Genomic DNA, 25582 nt, shown 5'->3' on the forward strand with positions numbered 1-25582 from the left:
GCACAAATGTCCGAGTAAGGCTTGACTGATTAAGTGTTGATTTTTTACCTTTATGTTTTAACACCCTTCTGCAGCTATATTGTCTTTTGTCTGTGTTTTCTATTATCTATTGTCTCTTGTCTGCTGCTGTAACACTGGAATTTCCCGCCTGGGATTAATAGTCTTGTCTTATCTTATCTTAACTTATCTTATCTTGTCTTGTGTTATCTTGCTTCCTGCTTATTTATCATTGTTTAAAGTGGCAAAGGAGATTTACGGATGGTGGGCTCTCTCTGATTGCTCCTTTCCATCACTGTGTCACATAGCAGCAGAGGACAGACCCACACACACAGTCTCACACACTCCACATACCAGGATTCAGAATAAGCACAGAATCAGAGCGTATGTGAGGAAGAGGAGGAGCACGTTTAGCTTAGCAGATATGTTTCAGTGTGCCATGCTGCCAAGCCCTTGATTGACACTGTTTTTTATTATCAAAGCTGGTGTTGAAAATCGCCCACTTCAGCATGTAAGCTAAATGACCTTGACATGACACACCGAGGCGCAGAGCGAACAGCAAGCACAATGACACACATCATGCACCCACACATGCACTCTCATACCTCCACACTTGTGTCTATGTCTGTGTGTGTTTTAATCAGTAATTTACAGTGGGGTGTGTGCTGCTGGCAATCCCGAGTGGGAGAGGTGTGTTAATGTGAGTGTGGGGGTCCCATAGGAGCCCCTCTACCCCACCACAGATCACCTCACAGTTCCCTCAGCCAGCTGGAGCCCCTGGCCCTCTCTCAGCAGTAGGCCATTATCTCTGACCCACAGCCCATCCCAGTGCCGGGAGTCTTCACACACACACACACACACACACACACACACACACACACACACACACACACACACACAACATGCATATTTACCTGCACTGGTTTAAGGAAAATACTAAATACTGTAAATATTCAATATTTGGTATATTAATATTATAATAATATGCTTTAAAAAAGTTTAATTCTTTCATTTGAGACAAGATACGTAAATATTTAACAACAAACTATGTACTCTGGTTACAGTTATTACTAAATGGTTCACTACATTAGTACTTTTTTGAGTATAATTAAATCATAGTACTTTTACTTAAGTTTCTTTCAAATATTTAAAAAAAAAAAACCTGTTACAGAGTAAAACAACAATGTATTTAAGACCACTTAAAGTACTAAAAAAAAAGTGTGTGTAAAAGTATATGCAAATTTTAAACAAGGCCATTCCGAGGCACAATCAAAATAAAGCTTCCTGTCGAACGTCTCCGCTTCAGGAGCCAAATATTTCAGCAGCATGAGCATCCCTGGCCCAATTGATCAGGTATCTTCAGTCTTAAAAGCTTCAAAGGAAACAGCATGAGAATGATCTGCAAAAGCTGACACGCCAAAAACCTGTGAAGATATCGACAATTCATAGCTCAACATCTACCCTTCAGAAACGTGTACAAGCAGCCAGTGAGTAGCTGAGTGAGCCGGGCTAGCTAGTCAGACCTTCTGATGTTTACATTATGTACTAAATGTAAGAAATTACTTTGATGTTCTGCAGAGATTGCCTATTGTGTTAAATATATCTCAGTGTCTCCTACAGCCTATAGGTAACACTCAGGATAATGTGGGAATCTTTGCTAGATAGCGAACTACAGTATGTAGCTAGAAGCATGTATGTATTAACATAAGCTAGTTAGTTAACAAACCCCAACAGCATTAGGCTAAGTTAGCTAGCTTTGTACACTGTTGATAATAAATTGTTGACATTTTAAAGAAAAAAAAACAACCTCATTTGTAAAGTAATTACTCAAGCTGTTCACCAGATAACTTATTTACTCTTACTTGAGTAATTTCTTCAGCACTACTTTTACATTTAAACACAAGTGAGTTATGACTACAGTAGCAGTACTTTTACTCAGGTCTTTGTTTTGTACTCTTTCCAACGCATTTCATCTATACCCCTTTTAAAACACAAATTTAAGACTACCTTTAATTGAAGAATTTAAGATTATGCAATTATTAGGAATGGAACGATCTTTTGTTTTCCATTTTGTAGACAATGCACAGCAGTTATCGAACATGTAGTTAGCTCTGTACAAGCTTCTGTTTGAAAACAATTTCACATTCAATCGCATTCATGGGAAAAATATGCTGATGGAACGGGATCAGAAAACGGCGTATTTTATCCAACCCTGAGCCACTATTTCAATGTCAGATCAGAACACGCCTTTTATAATTGTCAGTTATAAACAGGAAACACGTTTAATCCGCAGTTTTATCTGGTGTTCTCCACATAATCGAAACGAAATGAATGCCAGAACTTCCACGCGGCTAAACCTCATTTAGTAATTTACCTCAAACGACTGAATTACACTTGAATAAAGCGTATAATTGAATCATCTACAGCTGCTCCATGGACATCTCAGCCCCAGGACACGTACAGACACACTCCAAACACTCTCAAACTAGACAAATACAGCTAGAGCCATTCTGAACAGAGGACATATTCATTATGTGTAATATATTAACATAGTGTACAAGATTTACGCGAAGCTAAAGACCCAAAGCCAAGGCTAATGTGAGGCATCTGTTCCAAAACAGATGGACTAGAGTGTATTGTATTAAACTAATATTGGGTCTGGTTTTTTTTGGAAAATTCTGGCTTTCTTTCTCCTTAAATTATGTGCTTACCAGTTTACCGGTACCATTAGACAACTTTCAATGCTTTTTTTATTAGTCATACTAATATTAATAAAGCTTTTATATATCTGGCTTACATAAAGTCATGTTAGTGCACCAATCCCCCCCCCCCCCCCCCACACACACACACATCCACCACCTCTCTTTCGCTCTCACTCTCTCTTAGGGAAGACAAACAGCCATGTTTGTGTGGGGTAATTAGATGAGGAGAAGTGAATTAGTAGAATCCACAGAGCAGTCGTGTAGCTGAGCACAACCCCGCCTTGCAGGGACCTGCTAATTACCCCTCGTTAGGTTGATATGCCCCCCCTCACTTTTTTTTTTTTTACGGTGTGGTGCTGCCACCATAGTGAGAGAGGAAAATAATTAGCGTCGGATCGACGCTGGGCTTTACGGACTCTGAGAGGCATCCTCTACACCGAGGGGAGGAACGACGAAAAGAAATCCTCAAAAATGATAATGTGAGGAGCATGACTGAACATCGGGGGTGGAGTAGTGTACAAGCACACGGCACGTTCATCCCTGTGATAAACAAGCATTCCATGACACGAAAATGGATATGGGAAATGTTCAGGAAGTTGGAATGCACCTATCCCTATCACTTTTTCCTATTTCAGACTGCTACTGATATCAGAGCAGTGTATAACAGCCAATCTGTGTAACACTGATGTGATACTAACACCATCGCAGTAACTGAGAGACTTCCAGTAAGCATGTGTTATGCAGAACGTCAGATATGTAATGCTGGCATACTTTAATCTGGTGTCTTGTGTTAACGTCCATGATCTCTGTCATGTCGACATAAGTTCATGGCATAAAATTAATGTCCACACACACCCAGCACGAGTGTGACGCAGGAGCAGCATGCAACCTTGTTGTTTTTTTGAGCGTGAAAACATGGCGGAAAGCAGTGATGGCGATCGGGAGATTTTCCAACCTTCCAAGAGGACCAAATCCGAAAGCGTGGTCATATTTTGGATTTTATAAAAAAAATGCAAAGGAAACTTAATAGAAGATGGTAACCCTGTCTGCAGAGCGTGCCAAGACAAAGTCGCTGCGAAAAGGGCCAACACCCCGTGTTTAAATGATTTCAGTGTGTGTATCAGTACTTTTTGTATATTTTCAGCACATGTTAACAATACCGTGATGATTCTGGCGTTAAGTAGTCAGTCGGGAAGTATAGTTGATTGGTTGATTTTTAATTTTGTTTTTCTTTTCTGCACTCTGTATGTATGTATGTGTATATACAGTATCTCACAAAAGTGAGTACACCCCTGATTATAGAATTTGATTATATCTTTTGATGTGACACCACTGAAGAAATGACACTTTGCTACAATGTAAAGTAGTGAGTGTACAGCTTGTGTAACAGTGTAAATTTGCTGTCCCCTCAAAATAACTCAAGAAACACCCATTAATGTCTAAACCGCTGGCAACAAAAGTGAATACACCCCTAAGTGAAAATGTCCAAATTTGGTCCAAAGTGTCAATATTTTGTGTGGCCACCATTATTTTCCAGCACTGCCTTAACCCTCTTGGGCATGGAGTTCACCAGAGCTTCACAGGTTGCCACTGGAGTCCTCTTCCACTCCTCCATGACAACATAACGGAGCTGGTGGATGTTAGAGACCTTGTGCTCCTCCACCTTCCGTTTGAGGATGCCCCACAGATGCTCAATAGGGTTTAGGTCTGCAGACATGCTTGGGCAGTCCATCACCTTCACCCTCAGCTTTTTTAGCAAAGTTATCATGCTGGAATACTGCCCTGTGGCCCAGTCTCCGAAGGGAGGGGATCATGCTCTGCTTCAGTATGTTACAGTACATGTTGGCATTCATGATTCCCTCAATGAACTGTAGCTCCCCAGTGCCGACAGCACTCATGCAGCCCCAGACCATGACACTCCCACCACCATGCTTGATTGTAGGCAAGACACACTTGTCTTTGTACTTCTCACCTGGTTGCCACCACACACGCTTGACACCATCTGAACCAAATAAGTTTATCTTGGTCTCGTCAGACCACAGGACATGGTTCCAGTAATCCATGTCCTTAGTCTGCTTGTCTTCAGCAAACTGTTTGCGGGCTTTCTTGTGCATCATCTTTAGAAGAGGCTTCCTTCTGGGACGACAGCCATGCAGACCAATTTGATGCAGTGTGCGGTGTATGGTCTGAGCACTGACAGGCTGACCCCCCACCCCTTCAACCTCTGCAGCAATGCTGGCAGAACTCATGCATCTATTTCCCAAAGACAACCTCTGGATATGATGCTGAGCATGTGCACTCAACTTCTTTGGTCGACCATGGCGAGGCCTGTTCTGAGTGGAACCTGTCCTGTTAAACCGCTTTATGGTCTTGGCCACCGTGCTGCACCTTAGTCTCAGGGTCTTGGCAATCTTCTTATAGCCTAGGCCATCTTTATGTAGAGCAACAATTCTTTTTTTCAGATCCTCAGAGAGTTCTTTGCCATGAGGTGCCATGTTGAACTTCCAGTGACCAGTATGAGGGAGTGTGAGAGCGATGACACCAAATTTAACACACCTGCTCCCCATTCACACCTGAGACCTTGTAACACTAACAAGTCACATGACACCGGGGAAGGAAAATGGCTAATTGGGCCCAATTTGGACATTTTCACTTAGGGGTGTACTCACTTTTGTTGCCAACGGTTTAGTCATTAATGGCTGTATGTTGAGTTATTTTGAGGGGACAGGAAATTTACACTGTTACACAAGCTGTACACTCACTACTTTACATTGTAGCAAAGTGTCATTTCTTCAGTATTGTCACATTAAAAGATATAATCAAATATTTACAAAAATGTGAGGGGTGTACTCACTTTTTATACTGTATGTATATCAAAAAATGAGAATGGTATTGTATTTTGGAAAAAAAATATATATACCATGATAATACTGATAACCAGCATAGTTTTGGTCAGGTTTCTCATCTCTATGGGTGAGGAAACTGTAGTACCCAAAGGAAACCCCCAAAGAACATGCAAGCTCTGCACTCACAGGGTGGAGGTGGAGGTGGGATTTCACCCGCCAACCCCAGAGGTGTGAGGCAAACATGCTAACCGCTAAGCCACTAAGTAAAATGACAAGCTTCAATTTTGTGTTTTATCAAGTTCAAAACTTCAAGAGAAAAAAGTGATGCTGGTGAGGGAACCAATGTTCTTAGCTACTGTAACATACATGATACGACGAACTAAACTGTTTCACCGACATTCCACAACATATTAATAGGGCGATAAACAGATAACAAGTACAACGTGTCATACTTTAATAGATTATTATTTTGAAATGTTAGCATTGAAAAAAATAGCTGTGGCGTTAGAGAAATAAACCACTTTCGAACTTGCTGTGGTAGCAAAGTAATTAACGTTGGGGTACATTACATCACCCAGTCTTTGATTCATTTTCCTACAACGTCACGCCCTGTTGTATTTTATTCTTTATGTAAAACATTGTGAAAGGGGGAAATCCAAGTATAATATTACACAGACCCAGTATCTAAAATGCATTTGAGTGATTCACCCACAGGGATACACGCAATGAGACACATGCTCACACACATCCCCTCTGTGTACACACATCACCTATACGCAGCGCTCTGAACAGAAGAGCCATCAATGTGATGTTCTACAATGGAAAAAAAAATATCAGCTCCAACTTCAACAAGACCTCTGCTCTTTTTTCTCTTACAAAAACATCTACACTACAAGGCTGCCTTTCAACTCCACCTCTCTCTCTCTCTCTCTCTCCCTCTCTCTTACACACACACACACACACACACACACACACACACATGCACGCGCGCACAGTCATGAGCCAAGTGTGAAATGGATCAGCTGGGATAAGAGTGTGTTAGCACACTACAGACACAAAGAATTCCTCTCTTGCTTGAGGACACGAGTCAGATGGAGGTAGTTCTCCGTGCTCGATTAGGGATGTCTGATCTCATCACTTAACTACAGCCCAGCTGTCTGAATCCATTACCTGTCCTGTCTCGGAAATGGCTTTCTTTTGCCTACTGATAAAGCTGGAAGACAGTCTTTAGCTCACGTCCATCCCTTTCAGATGAACATCTTTGCGTTTAATGAACATGTATTAGGGTGTGTGTATTAGGGTTGGGTTATATGATGACATTATATTGACATGTGATACTGTGGGATTGTGGGCATTATTCATCATTTTTAAAACACAAGATTCCACAAAGTTAACTGGATGACAAAATAGAATTTTGTACCAACTACTCGTTTTCATGGTTAAAATCATTTATTTTTGCTGACGCTCAATAACGATATATCCAAAACCCTGATATTTCTGTGATATTTTATGATGATTAAGAGGCTGTCTCTTCTGATCTCCTCTGTGCAAAAAACCTTTTGTGCAACATAATTATTTAATTAGGGCGGCGCGGTGGCTTAGTGGTTAGCATGTTTGCCTGCACCTCCAGGGTTGGGGGTTGGAAGGGCTCCAGGGGTGTGTGTATGTGTATGTTCTCCCCATGCTTCCGGGGTTTCCTCAGCGTACTCCGGTTTCCTCCTCCAGTCCAAAGACATTCATTGTAGGCTGATTGGCATTTACAAATTATCCGTAGTGTGTGAATGTGTATGTGATGGATCTGCACCCTATCCAGGGTGTCTCTTGTCTTGTGTCCCGAGTTCCTTGGGATTGATAGGCTCCAGGGACCACCTTGCGAACCTGTGCAGGTTAAGCACTATGGAAAATGGATGGATGGATGGATGACATAATTAACAGTGTCATATTTATTCATTTCGTACAGTATGACCCTCAAATGGCATTCCATCATTTTTTGAGTGACCTTTGCGTGAAACATGACTTTCAGGGTGACATACTGTGCCTACAACAAACTGTCAGACACTGGAGTCAGACTGTGGTGCTGGAGATAATACTACTCTTTGTTTGAGCTGAAAAACTGACTTAGGCCTAGACTTCACTAGTGTTTCTTCACTAGCTGCATTTACATGGACAACAATAATCCACTCTGAACCCGATTGAGACCATACTTTGATTAAGAAACTACCATGTAAACAGCCATTTTTACTTACCTTAATCTAATTAAGGTCAAACTCGAATTAAGCTCTAATCGAATTAAGACAGGTGGAGTACTCCTGTTTTAGTCGCATTATGGAAGTGTATTACAGACATGTAAACACCTTAATCACATCATGAACGTCGTGTGAGAGTTTTCACCGCATTTTGCGACAGGACACGATCACACACGGCAGTGCTCAACATTTTACGGCGAACAAGAGAGTTCGGCTGCGTCCCAAACCGCATACTTACCTACTATAGGCCTGTAGTGGGGAAAAATACATTCTACTATATAGACAGCTACTATATAGACAGTAAGTACGCGGTTTGGGACACAGCCCACAGCTTCAAGCAGTTGTCTATTAGCACGTACAGCACGACAAATAATTAACTGCACTTAAAGCGTTCGTAAAAAAAAAAAAATTTAATAAAAACACCCAAAACTGTATACGGTACCATAACGAAGACAAACTGTATGTTGATACGTGAAATTCTGGAGGGACGTCGGACGACATGGTGCGGTGACGTAATGACGCAGGCTGTTAATCTAATTATGTTGTATAACATGTAAAATGGGAACATGACAGGAGTATTCTAAAAGCGACTCATGTAAACACCTTAATCACATTATTATCTTAATCAGAGTAAGGTCAATAATTAGATTATTGTTGTCCATGTAAACGTAGTCACTGTTTGTCTATAATACATACAAGATTTTTTGATTGCAATCAAACAAACGCACAAGACGGTGTTTTGGTCGGTACTGAGACAGTCTTGAACGCAATGCTAGTAAATAAGCTATACATAAATCATAGCACTATCACTCAGTTTAGACATCTTTCATCCCTAAAAAGTCCTGATTATCCCTTTAAGCTCAGATTGGTATTTACACATTAGGGAGAGATAGGACAGGGCCCCTAATGGCCCAGTGCCTGAGCAGGTGCAGGCAGACTGTGTGTGTGTGTGTGTGTGTGTGTGTGTGTGTGTGTAGTGGTGCCTCTGGGGAGCGCAGGCCCTAACACAGTAAACATAGGGACCTATTTAAAGCAGGCCTCACTGTGGCTCTACTGGCCTGCGCTTGCTATGTTTCCACAATACAACGCAGCCCCCTGGGGAGCCCCACCATCCTCCTCCACCACAACCTCCCTGAAAATACAGTGTACCAGCCTCTCCCCCTCGAGGGTCCGGCACCCAGTGCCCTCACACCCACAGGGACGGAGCAAAGAAAGGAGGGATGATGAAAGAAAGCGTCATGGAAGGAAGGGAATTAGAAATCACGCGTGCACATCCACAACACAAACGGGATGACAGCTGCTCCCCGATGCTGTCACCTGTTTCGGGCTAAGGCTTTATGAGAAACACAAGACGGACTTACACACGCACACACACACACATATATATATATATATACACACACACACACACACACACACACTCAGACAGACAAGCGCTGATACGTACATACAGACACGCACACCAGACACACACCTCCCCTTCACACATTAGAACTGTTTTCCTGTGGCTGCCTTGGGGAAATTAAAAATATATTATGGACCTCCAGAGGTTCATGCAAGGAGATGGAGAGAAAAAAAGGGAGATAAATGAGAGAAAGAGAGAAAGAGAGAGAGAGAGGGAAGGAAATGGAGTTCTTGGATGTGTCCTCTTTTCTAAACTGTCCACTGCATCACCCTGAGCAGACGGGCATTACTGAATCGGTTGGGGAGCAGAGAGAAGGGTCATCGTTTCTCCTCTCCTTCTTCTCCGCTACCGATTCAGTAATGCCCGTCTGCTCCCTCAATTCGGAGAAATAAAAACAGAGCTCAGCTTCCCCAGATGCTGCCTGGCTCAGGCTCAGCACACACTCCAGAGAGACGCTGCGCGTGTATGGCCACGAGACTGACTGATATCTCACTTATACATTCACCCCTTCAAAACACACACACACACAACCTGAATTTGAGAGTATGAGTAATTAAGGAGGTCATAAATAGTCCTGGCTCTGCACCCCCACTGCCAAATAAAACGCCACCAGCACAGCGCACCATATATGTGCACAGGTGATCCAAAGCTCACAATGTGTCTGAGGTTACAACATCTCGCCCAGTTAAAAAGAGTCCGGCAAAACCCAGCGCTGATGTGTCAGAAGTTCTGTTGGCCGGCCAATCACAACCAGAGGAAGTGAATAAAATAATTCAATTCAGATCCATTACAGCCCCTATTGGCCTGCACATGGGGATATGAGCAGCCTTTTTCCACCATGAATCATAGTCAGGGACACGTACAGGCTCGGACAGGGTTCATGCGTATTTGTGAAGGTTTTCTTCTCAAAGATTTGTGAGACTCGGGGTTTGTTTTACCAATGAAATATTCTCAAACTACAATCTCCAGGACGCATTGCCTATGTGTGTGCTTGGGTGTATATAAAAAACACTTCATTAGCACTTCATCACGATGCAAAAAAAAAAAAAAAAATGCAATGTTTAACTTCACAGCTCTGATTGCACTATTAAAAACAATTCCCTCTCCTTCAGAAAAAAAAAAAAATTGACAAAGTTACATCTCTCGACATTCTGAGTCTCTTTCTATCTTCAAACTCTCCCTTCTTCTGTCGGATTCCACCCCCAACCCCCCTACTGTCTCTGTCTCTCCCTCGATCTGAGTCTCCAGTGTGAGACCTGGCTCACATTCTGCTTTTTCTCCTTCCCTTCTCTTCCCCTCTGGGTTTGGGAGGGACGCTTGTTTTTCTGTCTCAAGGAGCATGGAATGGAGAGAGAAAGAGAGACAGATCGAGAGATGGAGGGTTGAGGTGGAGGGGCGCACCTCCGGTCCTCTCTACTAGCGGGAAAAGGCCTCAGTCAGGTCCTCTGGGGCATGCAGGCAGGGGGTGGGAGGAAAGGGTCCTGCTCTCTTTCCTATAAGACCCCCCCCCCCCCCCGGCCCCACACACACACACACACACCCCCACCTTTCCTTATACTCCCCCCTACTGCTCTTTCTAAACTCAACACACATTTTCCAGGAGAGTAGGGTAACTGAATTTAATACCAGGAAAAGCCTGCCAGTGTCCTTGTCGACATCATCTCCTAGGGAATAAAGGGAAGGAAAACTTTTTTGGTGTTTTTTCCCCCATTTCTTTTTAAATAAGAAATGGCGAGCAGCCCCCTAGAGCCCCGGCACAGCAGCACAAACAAACACAACAAACACAGGAGAGCAGGAACGCAAGTGGGGCAAAGGAAGGAGAGACAGCAAGAGAAAATAAGAGAAAAGAAAAGAGATAGAACCTTGAGGAGAAATGTGCATAGAATAGAGGACCTGCCTGCCGCATACAGGGAGAAGAAGGGTGATAAAACCCCCCAAACACAGCGAGTTTGAGCACGACAGGGACAAAAACAAGGGAGCGATGGAAGACTAGGAGGAAGAGAGGAAGAGCAAGGGGGGGTTGGTTTGCAAGAGCTCAGGGACTCCCCTTCCTGCTGGATCTCACACACGCAGCGCTTTGTAGCCACACAGGACTGCAGTCAGCACCCCTCCCACCAACCCCCCACACTCCCCCAGGGCCGCTTAGGAGAGGCCCACGTCATCCTGTCGCCCCCCTTGGGCCCTCTCTTTCCTACTCCATTCTCCCTGCTGAGCTCACCAGCCCTTCCTAACTCACACACACACACAGCCACATATGCTATCACCCTATCTCCCAAACTCAGAAACACTCCTACAAACACACACACACACACTTTCTCTCCAGCTGGCTGCTGGTTTCCAAATGCAGCCTTCCAACACAAAGAGTTGAACTTTAGAGAGCTCACTCGCACGTACACCAGTTTGATGTGGCGTATAGCATCAATGCTGCATGAGCTAACCTTGTAATCATGATGCAATCACAGCATAGACTCTTTCACCGACCACATTCAGGAGTCAGGAGTGATTGGATTTGAAGAAATGCACAAGGCAAGTAGAGTTTGTTTAAAAAAAGCAGATCATTAGGATTCTTTCTTCAACTGCACAAAGTACTTGAACTTTCCATTAGCCAGTACCAGTGTGGGTTTTGGTACTTACTCAAAATTGGGAGTTTATGGTACTCAGGGGCAGAGCTAAACACACCATTTACTGATTAGTTACATATGCTGTACCACAAGGTGTAACACCACAAACACCACCCTAGACAGGGTCACAGGGGACTCAGGGGGACACCCTGGACGGGGTGGCAACCCATTACAGGGCACAATCACACACATGTTCACAGACTATGGACAATTTGGAAATGGTAAATGGTCTGCACTTACATAGAGCTTTTTTAAACCTTAGTGGTTCCAAAGCGCTTTACACTGTTTCTCTTTCACCCATTCACACACACACTCACACACACACACACACACACTCACACACCAATGGTAGCAGAGATGCCATGCAAGGCGCACCTGAGCCACAGCCGCCCACGAAATGCCAATCAGCTTACAATGCATATCTTTGGATGGGGCAGAAACCATAGTACCCAAACTCCATGCACACAGGGCAAGGATAGGATTCAAACCCCCAACCCCAGAGGTGCCGAGGCAAACATGCTAACCACTAAGCCACCATGCCTCCCACAAAATATAGCATGAATATTGTATTCTGTAGTGTTTCTAAATAAAAACCATGAATACATCATGCAGAAAATATGCTTGTTTTCGATACAAAGGCCACTTTAATCAAGTTTATATGCAGCTGATTGGCTGATTAGACACAGAAACAATGCTAAGTAATCATGAAGTAATCTCCATGACCATTCCAGTCATCTCTCAAGTTGGTGGAAAATGAACCACGCTCCATTGATTGCTGTTCGGTTTCTGAATGTGCAGTGGAAAAATACCCTTCGTTTTTTTCTGATTGGATAACTGATCACATTTCCTATAATCACTCTTATGAGTTATAAGACATTTGGATCTATTGCTCTGTGAGAGACAGCGCATGACTCATGGGGGCCATACCAAATTAGAATCTACAGCAAGACGTTTTCAATATACTCCAAGCCAAAGTAGAATATATCGCCATGTATTTTATTTTCAACATTCGTTTAGGGATAAAGACAGAAATGCGAGCTTCAAACGGACGCACAATTTAAACCGGGCTTTTGAGATTGTGCCAAAGAGGCAGACCGTGGTGAAGGGAACCCATAAGTCATGAACGTATACGTCCACCATATTCTCACAAACCCATGAGACAGGAAGCAGACACAAAACCTCCACTCAAGTGTGCACCTGGTCACTGTCCTCTAGTGCCTTATGAAAATCCTTCTCCCCATCTCTCTATCCTGATCTCCTTCCCTTCCTCCCTCCCTCCCTCTGAGTGTAGGGCTACAGGCCATGTGGAATTGATATTAGAGATTGGAGTGACTGTGGGAGTTGCAGAGAAGTCAGAGGAGACATATTGCAGGTGTTTGTGTGAGCGCTAGCTGGAAGGCACCATGCTACTAGTCACAAAGGTAGGGGGAACATACCTGCTGGAGCCGAGGAGTCCCAACTTCCTGCACATTCAGCCGAGTCTGCCTCTTCCACTGCTACAGACCATGAGAGTGAGAGAGTGAGAGAGAGAGAGAGAGAGAGAGAGAGAGAGAGAGAGAGAGCAAGAGATTAGACATTGTTTGTGTTTGTAACTGAACCACATACTATACTTCCAAGTGATGCACTGATAACGAGCATTGTTTACAGTAGAGCACCAGGTTAATGGTGCCATATAATGCCTAATACAGTATAATGTGTTGCATCTTAATGCTTGATGTACATCAAAGGCTTTTATTGAGTGCCTCTGATATGCCTGCATGCATGCGTGCGTTCTTTGTTTGTTTCCTTCTGTACTAATTTCAGAGGTGCAAAAACAGGTAACAGCGGCAGGGAGATGAGAGGAGGAAAGTGATGATGAAGGCTTTCCTGGGCATAGCAGGGGGAAGGAAGCCCCACTGGCACACAAACAGGATACAGGCGAACTCAGCACACAATGAGCACTTACACCTCACCCCCCCTTTCCCTTCTGAAAACCCCCTGCAGCCCCAGTGCACTCGCACACACAGGTTATGACTAATTCTAAGCATTAAACAATTAAAAGGAATACTCCGGCATTTTTCAACTTGATCTCTGTCCACGCCGTTTGTATGTACGGCACATGTACCACAAGTGAGAAACTCGACCCGGTTACCTGTAGTAAAAAAAAGAAAAAAAGAAACTCACGTTCTAAGGGCAGTTGCAGAATTCTGCCAATAAATGTTTCAAATCTGCAACTACGTCACCTAAGTTGAAAACGACACCTGTTACACACGTAATAATAACATCTTCGGGTAAGAAAAATGTAAGAGAATGTCTTATCCAAGCAGTGTGTAGTTTTCAAACACTGGAGCAATACATGGAGTAAAAGTCATTCTGAGGGGTTTGTGGTGTCCATGTACCATCAGGTCTAAACAACTACATTGGCGGCGCATAATTACACATTCCTCCTTCTGAGCAAATAGTCCCTTTCTAAAAGTATAAATTATATAGAGACGGGTGGTAAATGAAAGTAGAAAATTAACATAAAGTATTTTAATAGGATGTTTAGTCACCACAAGCCACCAGAACAGCTTCAATGCTTCAATGCCTTGGCATAGATTCAACAGCTGCCCTTAGACTTCCATTTGAAGTTAGATTAAACGTGTTTATCGTGATTTTCTCAGGACACAGAGAAATAAAGCAACATACTTGTCGGCTAAAATTGTACATCCACTACAGTTGTGAAAGATCGAGATTAAGAGTATTCCTTTAATAGAACATACACACACACATATGTTGAGGTCATTTCTAGGTCTGTACAAGCAGCAGAAGCAAAGAGGCTTCATCACACAACTGAGTGTTCGAGATCCAGAAAAGACGACAATCACTAATGATCTCTACAGGGGGTGAAGACAGTCATTAAGAGATCAAACTAGCCACTAGAAATGAAAATTAGCATTAGAGAGGAGTTTGCGCAGGAGAGATTGAGGAAAAAGGCAGAGGCCTGGACAGATAAAGAGATGGAGAAAGATATTCCTTCCTATATTAGAATTATTATAAAGCCCAGAGTCATTTAGCGTCTTCAACCAACACAGAGAGAGAGAGACAGAGAGAGAGAGAAAGAGAGAGAGAGAGAGAGAGAGGAGAAGAGAGGAGAAATTGTGCTTTAGCTAAAGGAGACTGTGGTTAGATGTGTTCCTCCTGGCACAGGACATCATGGCAAACCACTTCCTGCTCTGATTGAATCGAGGGAGGGGGAACATGAGCAGGAACTGCACTGTCTCTGCTAGCTATGCTGCATTCCTTCCACATTATCTTAGCCTTAATTACACACAGACACCGACTCTCTCTCTCTCTCACTCTCACACGCACACACACACACACACACACACACACACAGATCAGGACCAAGCATATTTCTTGGACTCTGTACGTTGCGGCCTCCCAGTCTGTGCTCAGCAGGGCGGCCGGTGCAAATTCAGCTCCAAGTTCGCACTGTGTGTGTGTGTGTGTGTGTGTGTGTGTGTGTGAAGCCAAGGCTAACAGGTCTCCATGTTTGCTCTGTCAGAAGGCTGCAGCCACCAATCCACTGTACATGGCCAAAACGACCGGCCAGTTACCGCACACAAGGTTCCTCGGCCCAGAAATAACAGTACACCTCCTCTGAGCTCATTTAAGCTGGCGCTTTACATCCTAAATCCCTCTCTTTCTGTTCCTCCTAGTTCATTTCTCCTCCTTTTTCTATTCTGTTAATGAGGTTACAATTGTGCTCTCAGCTTTCCTTTTAGTTTTGGTGGCTGCATGCTCCTGTAATGTGTGTGTGTGTGTGTTTTTCACACAGTACTCCCAAAAAGAATCACAGACCATATTTCTCTAGCTGCTCTGCTGGCCTGGCTGAAACAGACGCCTTGCTGGAGTATTTTTCGGGAAAGGCACCATGCTGGCTCTTCTGGTTAACGCTCACTCGCTTGTTCTCTGCTCTGCTGGGTTAGGCCTTTCTGTCCCCGGCTTTGTGGTATGCTCCCTTTAGTCTGTAAAGTCTCACACTGTGGCCTTTTTCCACTGCACAAAATCCTGGAACTTTTAGCACCATTTTGCCATCAGACTCCACAGGTAATTTGCTACCTGCTTAAGACTGTTATGAACAGGAACTAATGGTACTTAGGAGCGGGGCTGTTAATGTCTGATCATGCTACACACATACTGAATAAAAACAGAGCTTGGTTTGCTGTCACTAAGCCAAAAAAAAATCAATCTTGTGCTGTTTTATTTTTCAGCCTGCCCAAAATGATTCAATTGAAATTTTATCAAAAAGCACGCCAACACAAATAATAACTCGTATAGTAAAACACACTAGGAACAAATCAGAAATATTTCCACTCATTTCCTGATTCTATGGGGCTGCAATTCACTTTAACCAGTCACTATCTGGTTGCAATGACTAAACGTTTGTTGTTGTTGAGTATTTGGTTTAAATTAAAATCAATTTTAATCCACATTGTGGATTTCTCATCATGCTATTACAGCTGATGAAATATCATAACCCATCGTCAACACGCCTTTTTGCAAGACGTTTGATTTTAACTAATGTGAACCAAATGGTCAGTTCGACAAAGCAACTATTTTAATCAAAACACATTTTCCACATCTAATTAAAGCCACACACACACACACACACACACACACACACACAGAGCAGGGACAAATTTTAGGCCTGTCATATAGTGTCATAATAGTGTACTTTCAATATAGTGAATGTCACATTATATCCACTCTCATAAAGCTGGACATTTTAAATAACTACCTAATTTACGCCATTCTCTTCACAGCAGCTTGGAAGAAACAACGTTGGTCTCTGTGTAACCCCAGACTGTCAATGTGACCAAAAACCACAAATGGCATGCACCCTGTCAGCAAGACAAGGTCTTCATCTCTACTTGCCTGTCAATCTAGAAAGCTCCTCCTCTTTCTTTTCACGGATCCACACTTTGAAAATCTACCGGAAGTAGTAGACCATCCGGGTATCTCTGGGATACTACAATACTACAACATACTACAATTTGGGACCAGGGTTATTATAGTTTTAAAAAATATTGCTAGTGTTTATTTTTATGTCGTTTTGCATTTTGGTTTTCAATTTCAGTTTCATTTCAGTTAGTTTTAATGCTGCATAAATAGTTTGGATTTCGAAAATCATTAGTTTTAGCTTGTATTTAGTGTTAGTATCGTTTTAGTGTTTAATATCATAGTAAAAGCCTTGATATTTGTAAATGTGTATTTGACAAAGGTGGAATAAAAGATGATCTAATATCTAATATCTAACAAGCTACAAAAATCACTGACTGTTGAATTTCACTGTTTTTGGTCATTTATGATTTGGCAACACTGATAGATGCACTCCGTTCAACCTCTGTTCTTAAGTCAGCCCGCCCAATGTATAAAACACGAAAATGGAAGTTTTATTCTCTGAAATTCTATTAAGTTTTGTTCATATTGCAGGTGGACGTTATAGTTTTCAGTTTATGTGATTTTTATTTCAGTTAACGAAAATGTTTTCCTGATAGTTTTCCTTAATGATAATAACATTGTTTGGGACACACTAATTCTAAACTCGGATACTGTTTAGGATGGATAGTAGGCGAATTCGGATGCAGTAAGCGTGGTGTATGTGTTTTGAGGGTGTGGGTGGAATACTAAAGAGCAGTGCTCAATATTTTCAAATTGTGCAATTCTCAAAATAATAATAATAATAATAATAATAATAATAATAATAATAAAACAGATTTAGCTACCATTTTTTTACATGAAGAAAGACCACTTGACTTACCAAAGCAGCTGCATTTCTATGTGTTACAATATACTTTATATAATATACAGTATATAATAAGATATAATAAGATGAATTTCAGAAACTACTTTAGTGATTCACTAGAAGAACATTAGGTTAGCATTCGGTTATAATTCAATCGTATTCGATCTCCCCGAAAAGTCACTTTAGCCTAAACCATGTCTTACAAGCCGGATGTTAAATTTCAGAAGACATGTCTTCCTAGAGGAAGAGAAAAATGGTAAATTACCCCCAATCAAAGCTCCACTCATTCCCTATTTACTGCTTCATTAGAAGAGAGATATTGGAGTGTAGTCAGGCAGAGAGAGAGAGGGAGAGAGAGAGAGAGAGAGAGCGAGAGAGAGAGAGAGAGAGTGGGAGTGTGGAGGAGGTAGGGGGTTACGCTAGACAAATGCCCTGCACCTCAAACACACACATATACGCACACTCGTGGCTCTGTTTACCTGCAGGCTACAGAACAACAGCACCACACACAGTTGAGCTTGACTCCCTGACTAAACACAATGCAGCCAGCGGCCATGGCAGACCCCGGCCTCCTACACATTGCTAACACTGGACACCAGGCCAAGCAAAACAAACACGCGCACACACACACACACACACACACACACACATGTAGTAAGAAACCACACAGCACTTAAAATATTCACTGTGGCATTTATAAGTAAAATACTGATATTTGTGTAGCTGAAATTCTGCATAAGCATTTATTTCCAGATACTTAAAATTGTCTTACAACCATACACACACAGACATGCACTCTGAAAGAGTGAGATAGGGCAGGGTCCATATGTGAAGTGCAGCACTATAGATGGCACTTAAAGTGGTCTCTCGCTCTCTCTCTCTCTCTCTCTCATACGAATCAATAAATCAGTAAATCAACAAATCAATGATAACGATGGCTGATAATGATAATATGCAAATGAATAAATAACAATGAGTAATACGATCCTCTAGAACAGGAGTTTTCAAACGTTTTGCAGCCAGGAAGCACTTTAAATGCAGAATAAATAACACAAACCCAAATTCCACATGAACACAACCCCACTGCTCACATACATAATTAGTCTCATTTTTCAGATGTGTACAGTCAAATTTTGCCTATTTAATGGAACCAGATTCCATTTCCCACCAACAGAACACATTAGATTGAAGTTTACATTATTAATAGGAACTCAATAATAAATATAAGTAATGACTGGTTGTGTACCTGGGGGAACGGTGGCTTAGTGATTAGAATGTTTCGAATCCTGTGTCCACATTGTGTGCATATACCCGTGGTCACCAGCCCTGTTCCTGGAGATCTTCCTTCCTGAAGACTTTAGCTCCAACCATAATCATGCCCACCTGACCATCTAATCAATGCCTGAAGATGTTCTTAATCAGCTAGAACACTGTGTGCTAGATTTGGGTTGGAGATGAAACCGGCAGGAAGGTAGATCTCAAGGAAGAGTGTTGGTGTCCACTGCTGAATAGGATAAGTGGTATGGATGGATGGATGCTTTACAGACTCCTTGGGGTCTCTGGACCCCATTTTGGGAACCACTACTGTAGAGGATATCAAGACCTCACGCAATGATCTAAACTAATTAAGAGCCATGTAACAAATAGAGGGGGATAAGGGCATAAATTCAGAGAGATAAAGAAAAAAAAACATAATTAGAAAGAGATTTAAAAAAAAAAAAACACTCTTCTAATAAGAGCATTTTCTTGATAGTCCTGTGGGGAATCGCTCTCCTTCATTAGCGGGCGGGATATATTTATCTATTTCTCATGTTTATTCCCTGAAATGTCCTGCCTGTACAAAGCACGGCTAATGTGAACCAGAAAGCGGGTGAAGGGTTGGGGGTTGTGTGTGCCACCCGACCATCATGCTCACGGTGTATTATAAATTGCCACTTACAAAGTGATCTAAAGAAACTTGTGGCTATTTGAAAATGTCTTGTTAGTAAAAAGTCGGGCTAAGGCACAGCTGGAATCAATTAGTCAATTATTAATGACGTTCATTTGCACTGATGTCTAGCCTAAGATTTGTCTATTCAACCGAAGTAAAAATGCATCGTACTGCACTACTGAGTGTTGCCAACTACTTAAAGTACCAGCCAAGTGGTTTGTCAGGTTGTCGTGGTTGGTCTGGCGTGTATGTGTGTGTGCACGCTAATTATTTCCTCTACTCTCCACCAGTTAATAATGAAGCTCTACATCAGGGGTACTATGATCCACCTCTATCGTCCTGGAGGCATGGCGTTCCACACAGTTTGCCAATCTTCCTACTAACACAGCTACTAAACTCAATAATGAAGTATCTGAATCAGGGGTGTGTGTGTGCACGACTACAAGTGGGCATCACTGTCTTAAGCAGTGTTTAACTATATCTGTTACAAGTGCTGTAAATGTGAGCGTTGAAGACTTCTAGTGAGCCCTGTTTCCTTTCTTCATCAGCAGCAGCTTGTAAATACTTAATACAGTGGGGCAAATAGTATAATGATTACGATGTGTTTTTGAAGCTTTACCTTGGATAACCTTAAAGCACTGTGCTGCACCTGGAGGCAAAAGCTGTAGTGTGTGTGAGAAACTGATTACCTTACCCATCATTGTCCATAAGAACTACAGCAAACTACGGCAACTCAAACAGTTCGAAATACATAGCACGTCTTTTTCCTGTGGTGACAGTCTCTGCGTTCCAATTGGTATAAATCACCCTCGGAAGGGCACTTTGAAGGGAGCGTAATCAAGCTAGTCATGCTGTAAGACGGCTTCAAACTGAATTTCCCATAAAAATGACTTAAAAATTGAGTTCCGAGTGACCATTATTAATAGTTTGAAAGTAAAAGTTTTTTACTGTGTAAAAAATAAAATTAATGATTTAAGAAAAACCTTGTGTGCTTTATTGGAAAATTTTGAATAAATGAACAAGACATTCTGTAGAAGTAATCAGTTTTAATATTTCAAAATTGATTTAGCCTTATAAACTGTTAATTACAAAAACTAGCTGAAAGAACTATTGCTAAAAATAAAACAAAGACTTGAGACTTGACTTGGACTCCACCTCAGAGACTTGAGACTTGACTCGGACTCCACCTCAGAGACTTGAGATTTGACTCGGACTCCACCTCAGAGACTTGAGATTGACTCGGGCTCCACATCAGAGACTTGAGACTTGACTCGGACTCCACCTCAGAGACTTGAAACTTGACTTGGACTCCACCTCAGAGACTTGAAACTTGACTCAGACTCCACCTCAGAGACTTGAAAGTTGACTTGGACTCCATCTCAGAGACTTGAATTGGACATCACCTCAAAGACTTGAGACTTGACTCAGACTCCTCCTCAGAGACTTGAAACTTGACTTGGACTCCACCTCAGAGACTTGAGACTTGACTCAGACTCCACCTCAGAGACTTGAGACTTGACTTGGACTCCACCTCAGAGACTTGAATTGGACATCACCTGAAAGACTTGAGACTTGACTCGGATTCCACCTCAGAGACTTGAGACTTGACTCAGACTCCACCTCAGAGACTTGAGATTGACTTGGACTCCACCTCAGAGACTTGAAACTTGACTAAGACTCCACCTCAGAGACTTGAAACTTGACTTGGACTCTACCTCAAAGACTTGAGACTTGACTTGGACTTGGGCTTCAGGGACTTGTGAACATGTCTGGTGCATGGTAAGTGTACGGTATATTGTAATATATTTAAATTTTGCATTCCAGATGTGTATGGGCTGCAAACGATACAACTTGTTTGTTGACATCTGATTATTACTTGGTAATGAAGCAAAACATTACACCTGACAACAGAGTTCATCATTGCACTTGTATCTGTGTCTCTGTTGTAGTAGAGACAAACAGTCTGCAGTGTTGGAACAAGTGTGCATTTAACAGTATTGCAGGATCTCTCTTTAAACTATTATTTAAAAGAAAGTAGGAATAAAAGCCCACTCTCTTCCCAAGGGCTGTCTTCTTCACACATGCACACATCCTTGACATAATTTATTTCCATATTATTAGAAATTCCTTCTCCGTTAATTACTGCTGTGTTGGAGTAAGCATGCCATCTTATTTGCAATTCTGTTAAGCAGTGTTAAACACTGACAGTGTTAAACACTGACATTACCATTTACAGCATCACCACACACATACGCACGCACACACACACACGCACGCACACAGGCTAATATATGACAGTGTAGCTGACGGCAACAATACAATCAGTGCTGCGACACCAAGAGTGGCAGGAGGGCAGGGATCGAAGCAGCGTGCCAAAAACGGCACGCCAAACACAGCTTTCACATTTCACTGCCAAGAGCAGTAGGCGACCGGCGGCAGAATGACATAGGCTTTAATTGTTTTACAAACGAGAGCAGAGTTTTTAATTTAACAGTGGCTGATGGTTATCGAGAAAAATAACACGCTTACAGGGGGAATGAATAAGCATCCTCAAACACACACACACACACACACACACAAACACATACACATAAACATGAATACAACACCTAGAGGCCTGTCACGAGTACTACACTATTACATTTATTACATTTGTATCACAATGCTGTACAATTCCCGGTTCCAATTGCAGCAGCTCTGCCAGTAGTGAAAGCTGCAAGCCAAACCACAGGTTTATATTAATGTGCATTTTGTAATACGTTCTCGATTCTATAGAACTTTCATGGCAGACATAATCTACATAATCTAAACCTAATAAGTGGATTTGAAAAAACAAGTTCTAGATCTATAATCTATAATAAAAAAAGATCTATAACGGTTGATGCGATGGAGCTTTCTGTAAGGCGTCCATCCATCCATTCAGTTTCCATACTGCAATTTGGAAATGAGAATCAGTCTACAGTGCATGTCTTTAGACTGGGGGAGAACACCGGAGTACCTGGAGGAAACCCGGGAGAACATGCACACTCCGTGCATACAGGATGGAGACAGGAATCGAACCTCCAACCCTGAAGGTGCAAGGCAAGTGTCCTGACCGCGTGGTCAGTACGTGTTCCGCTACAGGAACGTTTTCAGGACAGAGGACTTTGCGCTTTCTCTGTAACATGACACGGTGCGTGTTTTTTTTTCGTTCTTATTTACTTCAAGAGAAAGGAAGAGTGGTTGGTGAGGGAACTACTGTTTACAGCTGCTATAACATAACTGATAGTAGGAACTCTCCTGCCTCATGGACTTTCCACAACATTAAAATGTAACTATAAATGTATGTGTCGTATGTTCATAAATTAAAACATGTATTCACGGACAAATAAGAAGAACACCACTTCAGGGATGTGCTGTTATAAAAAGATAACTTCACTGTGCTGACAGCTCAATGAGAAACAGACCAATCACCCACCCTGACACTGATTTGTGTTTGATTCCTTCCTTATTTGAGGCGACCGTGATTGACTTTTGGACTACACGATCATGCTTTCATATTACTGATATATGGTAAATTATATTTTTAGTCCTAATGTAATGACTTTGTTCTGCTTGTTTCTAACTATGATATGTGGTACATGTACCAAACTTTTATAAATGGCTTGTTTTACAAAAAAATACACACTCTATTTTTATGTTATTTATTGTCCAGATACCACTTGTGTGTTTCAGTAATAAATAAATCTCAGGACCATTTTTCACTTTTAAAACTAAATATCTGTCAATATTACTTGTAGTCTAGTTTCTATACATAATTAAATAATATGCTTTTAGATAAATAGCTGAATAATAGGCCAGGAGTTTACAGAGATGCTAAGTTATTATTTGTGTCATGCCTTTCATTTGTAGTTTAAAAGACAGACAGAAATGTAAGGTACTATGTTTAATGTCACTAGCTGTCACGATCACATTACTCCTGGGCTAGTGGCATAAATCAAAAGAAAATACAATTAATTAATCATTGTGGCAGGCCTAATGAGAATTAATATTTAACGCTGATAAAAAAAGGAAGGGATGTTATTTCTTGACCAAAAAAGCACTTTGATTATAAGTGCATAACAGTGTGAGAGCCTCAACTGAGCATGCATGCACGCGCGCACACACACACACACACGCACGCACACACACACGCACGCACGCATGCACGCACACACACACCCACACACACTCGAGCCTCCTGCCTGTCACAGTGAGACCCCACACACTCATCCACAGCAGGTACAGCTTCAAAGGCAGGCTTTGCCTACCGCCGAGCAGAGAGGGGAGTGATTGTTATTTAAACAGTCGTGTCAGTGTAGCATCTCTGAATCTGAATGCATGAACAAAAGCCCTAATGGTTGGAGCTTAGAGAGAGCATTATACAGACATAATTCTAATGGCAATACAGTGGAAGGTTAGATCGAGCAGCGTGTACGTAGTACCGTTTGATGGGAAGACAAAACAATCGGTGAGGGAAGGGACAATAAGAAGGAACGCAGACGTTAAAGAGAGGAAAGAGAGGAGAGCCTGAGTGAACGGAACAGAAACATGCGGAGAGAGAAATAAAGGAAGGAAAGAGGAGAGATGTGTGGACAGGTAGGAAGCATAAAATGGAGAGAATCAAAAAGGAGAAGAGAAAAACAGAGTTGTGCAAAACACAAAGGGATGGGAAAAGTGGAAGACAAAGAGATAGAGAGAGAGAGAGAGAGAGAGAGAGAAAGAGAGAGTGAGAGAGTCAGTGAGAGAGAGGGAGAGAGCACAGTGGGGTAGTCTCACCTGGGCTCCACTCCACTGCAGACCGTCTGCAGGAGAAACAGTCTCAGAATACCTAATGTGTGTGTGGAGGGCCGTGCTACACAGGCCTGCTACTGGCCCCGGGCCATTCTGTCTGATTAAGTCTTCTACACTTAAGGGATAAAACCCTGCTCTCCCTTTCTCCCACTGGAAGCCATTAGCAGCAGCAGTGTGTGTGTGTGTGTGTGTGTGTGTGTGTGTGTGTCCTGTGCATGTTTGAGCCCATGCATCTGAATAGGTCTAGGTGTTCATAACTCTTTGCATGTGTGTGTGTGTGTGTGTGTGTGTGTGTGTGTGTGTGTGTGTGTGTGTGTGTGTGTGAGTGTGTGTGTGTGTGTACTTTGTCCATACAAAACTGCAATGCGTCACACTGGGTTCGTGTACCCCCAAAAAAGGCCAGTTTTGTGGCCATTTTCCCAATCTGAGGCCCGTCTACTTCCACTATACAGGACCCTGGTGGATCTTGTAGCAACGCATGTGCGTGCTTACACACACACACACACACACACACACACACACACACTCATACACGCACGCACACGCGCACACACACACCAGTTTTCCACATGAGGATCAGCCAGTTGTCCCCACAAGGCCAAAACTATTGGTTGGTCTCTACCAAGATATAACCCCCCCCACACACACCTATTTAAGACGTTGAATTGGTTTTGCCTTTGTAAAACAGGTTGAAAAAACATTTCGCAGTCTACAGACTTCACACACAGCTTTGTCCAGTTACTTTGCCCGTCTTTAAAAATACATAAAAGAGCAAAACATCATTAGCAGGCATGTTACGTCCTCGCTTGAGTAGGCTTCTCTGCTTCTCTGTCGCGTCCTAACTCAAACCTGGATGGACTGATGCCTCCACCGAACCCCTTGGTGAAACACAAGGAAAGGCAATTAGCATTTAACCACAGCAATCTATAGTGAAATGTGGCTGCTGTGGAAGAGCTGGGCTAATGAGCGGGCCACGGCGCATGTTCAGAAAGTAGGGGATGAAGTGATAGAGCACGCTGTCCATCACTGCCATCTTTCTGGGTTAATGATGCTTTAATGGATACTTTACACTGATGCATGCCCTGCCAAGGAGACAGGGAGAGAGAGAGAAAGCGAAAGAGAGAAGGAGAAAAGAGAGAAAGGGAAAGTCTTTTTTCATTTCCAGGTAATTAATAAAAGATAAAAGTCTGACTTGTCCTGCATGGCTTAATGGCTTTTAATAGCAGGGAGAGTGATGGAACACACACGGCTGG

The 25582-nt window shown here is 42.4% G+C and overlaps 1 protein-coding gene across 2 annotated transcripts in view; it reads right to left on the reverse strand.

The window, feature by feature from the left end:
* znf423 (zinc finger protein 423) overlaps positions 1-25582 on the reverse strand; it is a 175058-nt gene that overhangs the window by 125782 nt on the left and 23694 nt on the right. For both annotated transcript variants that reach the window (XM_053623015.1, XM_053623014.1), the window contains exon 2: positions 13254-13313. In XM_053623015.1, coding sequence (XP_053478990.1) covers positions 13254-13313 — 60 coding nt within the window. The remainder of the gene's footprint in view (positions 1-13253; positions 13314-25582) is intronic.

This window comes from Ictalurus furcatus, chromosome 4 (genome assembly GCF_023375685.1).
Source record: "Ictalurus furcatus strain D&B chromosome 4, Billie_1.0, whole genome shotgun sequence".
Lineage (NCBI taxonomy): Eukaryota > Metazoa > Chordata > Actinopteri > Siluriformes > Ictaluridae > Ictalurus > Ictalurus furcatus.